We start from the raw sequence: 3,844 nt of genomic DNA, 5'->3' as shown, positions 1-3,844 counted from the left end.
GCGTGTGGGGTGGCGATCCCCGGGAGGGGGAGGGGGGGGGGAGCGAGGGGGACGAAGTTTCAGAGAAGGAGGAGACGATCCCGTGGAGATACGGGCGGGGAGAGACACGATCCCAGACACGATCCCAGCGAAGCAGGAGAGCGAACCACAAACCACAAACCACAAACCACAAACCCTAGAGTCTCGACAAAGCAGGCCGGGAAGCAGGGCGGCGCAGGCCGCAGACACCGCAGACACAAACCCTAAACCCTAAACCCTAAACCCGAGAACAGGGGCGCAGCAGCAGCAGAGCCGGGGCAAGGCGCGCTCGCGTCAAGCAGCACCCAAACAGCGCAAACCCTAAACCCCAACCCAAACCCTAAACCCTAGACCCGACTTTTCGACGCAACTGCGCAAACTCAAAGAACGCTTCCAAACGCAAAACCCTAAACCCTAAACCCTAAACCGCGCCGCCGCTTCCAGCCACGGCCAGCCAGCCAGCAGCAGCGAATCTGCCAACCCCGAATGTACGCCACCTCTTGCATGCAGCCCCAAACCAACTCACCCCAAACCCTAAACCCTAAACCCTAAACCCTAACCGCCGCTCTATTCGCCCAAAACGCTATTTGCAAACCGCAGCGGCACATGCAAGTCTACGGCTAAGCGCTAAACCCTAAACCCTAAACCCTCACCCCGCCCCCGGCGACGCCAGCAGGCGCCACACACAATGCCCAAGCCCCAAACCCAAACCCTAAACCCTAAACCCTAAAACCCAAACCCTAAACCCTACAGTCCGCTTCGTAGGGCCAAAGTCGTCGGCAGTTCTCCCCAGCTCCTCTCTGCACGCCGTAAACCCTAAACCCTAAACCCTACCCAAACCCAAAACCCTAAACCCTAAACCCCGCCCTCTCTTTCCTTCCAGGGCAAACCACGGACAACGGATTACCGCCGCACCTTTCACACCCGTGGACAACAGCAGCAGCTGCAGCAGCAGCTGCTGCAGCAACTACGGGAGAAGCAGCAGCAGCAGCAGCAGCAGCAGCAGCAGCAGCAGCAGCAGCAGCAGCAGCAGCAGCAGGAGGAGCAGCAGGAGGAGCAGCAGCAGGAGGAGCAGCAGCAGGAGGAGCAGCAGCAGCAGAAGAAGAAACGCCGGCAGCAGCAGGGAGATAACCAGCAGCAGCAATCAATGCAAGCTTTCGCGTCCAGTGAGCTAACAAACCCTAAACCCTAAACCCAAAACCCTAAACCCTAGAGTGCGCATGGCGGCAGCGGTCGCTACCCTCCTGCGCCGCGGTGCATTCAGGGCTAGGGTTCAGGGCCTAGTGCGCAGGGTTTGGCGCCCACGAATTAGGGTTTAGGGTTTAGGGTTTAGGGTTTAGGGTTTAGGGTTTAGGGTTTGGGTTTGTTTTTAGGCATTAGGTCGCTGCTGTCTGCGGAAGGCCCCGCGGAAATTGAAAAGTTGAATGAAATAAAAAGCAAAAAGAAAGAAGCCGAGGAGAAGAAGGAGCTGCTGAGGAAGCAGCTGCTAGCAGTAGGGTTTAGGGTTTAGGGTTTAGGGTTTAGGGTTTAGGGTTTAGGGTTTAGGGTTTAGGGTTTGGGAGGGCCAGGGTTCGCACGGAGGTAGGCAGAGAGGCGGCGCTGGGGGCGCGGTGGCTCCGAGGGTTTCCTCGAGCGTGCGTCTCGCGCTTGCGAGGGTTTAGGGTTTAGGGTTTAGGGTTTAGGGTTTAGGGTTTAGGGTTTAGGGTTTGCGGGCAGGAGAAGAGGCGGCGTCGAAACGCTGTTCACAAAACCCCCAAAGAAATGGACAGCGAGAAAGAATTGCTTTTGAGGAAACTCGCCACCAAAGGGAGTGCGCAGCCCCCAAACCCTAAACCCTAAACCCTAAACCCTAAACCCTAGCTAGTACAGCGCCTCACACGAGTTGCAGGGGGACGGCAGAGCCAGTAGGCGGGCTTGGGTTTCAGATTAGGGTTTAGGGTTTGGCGAGGGTTGGGGAAGGAGGGTTTGGCGAGGGTTTGGGGATTAGGGTTTGGCGAGGGTTTAGGGTTTAAGGTTTGGCGAGGGTTTAGGGTTTAGGGTTTGGCGAGGGTTTAGGGTTTAGGGTTTGGCGAGGGTTTAGGGTTTGGGTGCGCGTGCAGTTGTCCGTTTCTTGAACGTTTTAATGAACGCCCGGAGAGAAGGCGCGAGTGGCAAAACCCTAAACCCTGAAAAGGAGACAAAAGGGAAAAAAAGGAGACACAAAGTGTTTCCCAAAAGGCGCGCAGCAAACTCCAAGAAACCCTAAACCCTAAACCCTAAACCCTAAACCCTAGCCCCCAATGTTTTTTTTTCGGCGGCCGCCGTTGCGGTGTACGTACACCGCGAAGCGCCACCCGACCAAACCCTAAACCCTAGCGAGCTGCTGCTGCTGCAGCAGCTGCTGCAGCAGCAGCTGCTGCAGCAGCAGTCCGCTAGGGTTTAGTTATTGTTGTCTGGACTTGAAAGCCCACAAACCCTAACTGCAGATCTTAGACACTCGACGTAACCCTAAACCCTAGCGACAAACCCTAGACCCTAAACCCTAGCTACAAACCCTAGACCCTAAACCCTAGGAAGAGGCCCTGGGCCGCAAGCCGCTGCATTGTTACTACAAACCCTAAACCCTAGCTAGTGTTGCTAACAAGGGTTGTAAACCCTTGCTTTTCTTTCTAAACACTAGAGTCTCGCTGTAAACCCTAAACCCTAAACCCTAGCGGCGGATCTAAACCCTCGTTTCAAACCCTAAACCCTGTTTGAAATGTTGAAGAGATGCAGCAGCAGAGCTTCGTCGAGTTAGCGAGCCAAAGGAGCCACAACTGCTGCTGCTGCTGCTGCAGCAGCAGCAGCAGCAGCAGCAGCAAGTGGCTGCAGGTGGCGCTGCGCCGCTGCTGCTGCTTCAGCAGCAAGTCTACCACTTTGCTGCTGCTGCTGCTGCTGGGGCCCCCCAGTCCGCAGGTGCTGCTGCAGCATCATTCCATTCTGCTGCTGCTGCAGTCCCCGGCCCAGTCCACTCGTTGGCCTTCGAGCCCCAGTCTGCTGCTGCTGCTGCTGCCCAGTTGTTTGCTTCCTGCGCACACACACACAACCTGCTGCTGCTGCTGCTGCTGCTGCTGCTGCTGCTGCTGCTGCTGCAGCAGCAGCAGCAGCAGCAGAACTCGCGCTGCAGCGGCGCGAAAACAGCCCCAAAACCGCCGCAACTCCGCGCACACCCCCCCACCCCCACCCCCAGCAGCAGCAGCAGCAGCAGCAGCAGCAGCAGCAGCAGCAGCAGCAGCAGACTTGGTGGGCGTGGGGGGGCTGGTCTCTGTCTTCGAGTTTGTCTCTCTTGTCCAACTCCTCAGGGTCTCTCCACAAAAACAAATCGACCATCACTTCCCACGGCTGCGAGCGACTCAACTCGCCGCGGAGACACAACACCTCCCGCGCCAACAGCCAGTACATCAACGCTATCGACTCCAAACCCTAAACCACAAATTAGGGTTTCGCAAAACAAACCCTAAACCGCGTGTTAGGGGTTGACGAACTGCCCACACTCAAAGCAACACACCCTAAACCACGAATTAGGGTTTCGCACACCAACGCACGCAAACAAACCACCAAAAAACCCCTAACTCTCCCCCAAACCCCCAAAACACCCTAAACCCCCAAACCCTCCCATAAACCCCCAAACCCTCCTATAAACCCCCAAACCACCAAAAAACCCCAAACCCTCCCATAAACCCCCAAACTCTCCCCTAAACCCCCAAACTCTCCCCTAAACCCCCAAACCCTCCCCTAAACCCCCAAACCCCCCAAAAACCCCAAATTTTCCCGTAAACCCCCAAACACTCCCCAACCCCCCCATTGG

General features: G+C 56.6%; 2 protein-coding genes across 2 annotated transcripts; one reads left to right on the top strand and one right to left on the bottom strand.

The window, feature by feature from the left end:
* Nucleotides 1–624: 624 nt before the first annotated feature.
* On the top strand, nt 625–2,132 carry ENH_00021440 (hypothetical protein; the record flags this gene model as incomplete). The annotated part of the gene is made up of 6 exons (XM_013584587.1): nt 625–630; nt 902–1,184; nt 1,392–1,510; nt 1,735–1,828; nt 1,967–1,992; nt 2,118–2,132. 6 exons carry the CDS (start codon nt 625–627, stop codon nt 2,130–2,132), a joined length of 543 nt encoding a protein of 180 aa, XP_013440041.1.
* A 773-nt stretch (nt 2,133–2,905) lies between these two features.
* On the bottom strand, nt 2,906–3,366 carry ENH_00021430 (40S ribosomal protein S0-A, putative; the record flags this gene model as incomplete). Its single annotated transcript, XM_013584586.1, has 2 exons — nt 2,906–3,064; nt 3,277–3,366. 2 exons carry the CDS (start codon nt 3,364–3,366, stop codon nt 2,906–2,908), a joined length of 249 nt encoding a protein of 82 aa, XP_013440040.1.
* Nucleotides 3,367–3,844: the final 478 nt, after the last annotated feature.

Source organism: Eimeria necatrix, genomic scaffold (assembly GCF_000499385.1).
Source record: "Eimeria necatrix Houghton genomic scaffold, Enh_scaff1743, whole genome shotgun sequence".
NCBI classification, from domain to species: domain Eukaryota; phylum Apicomplexa; class Conoidasida; order Eucoccidiorida; family Eimeriidae; genus Eimeria; species Eimeria necatrix.
This window is presented reverse-complemented; position numbering and strand designations above follow the sequence as displayed.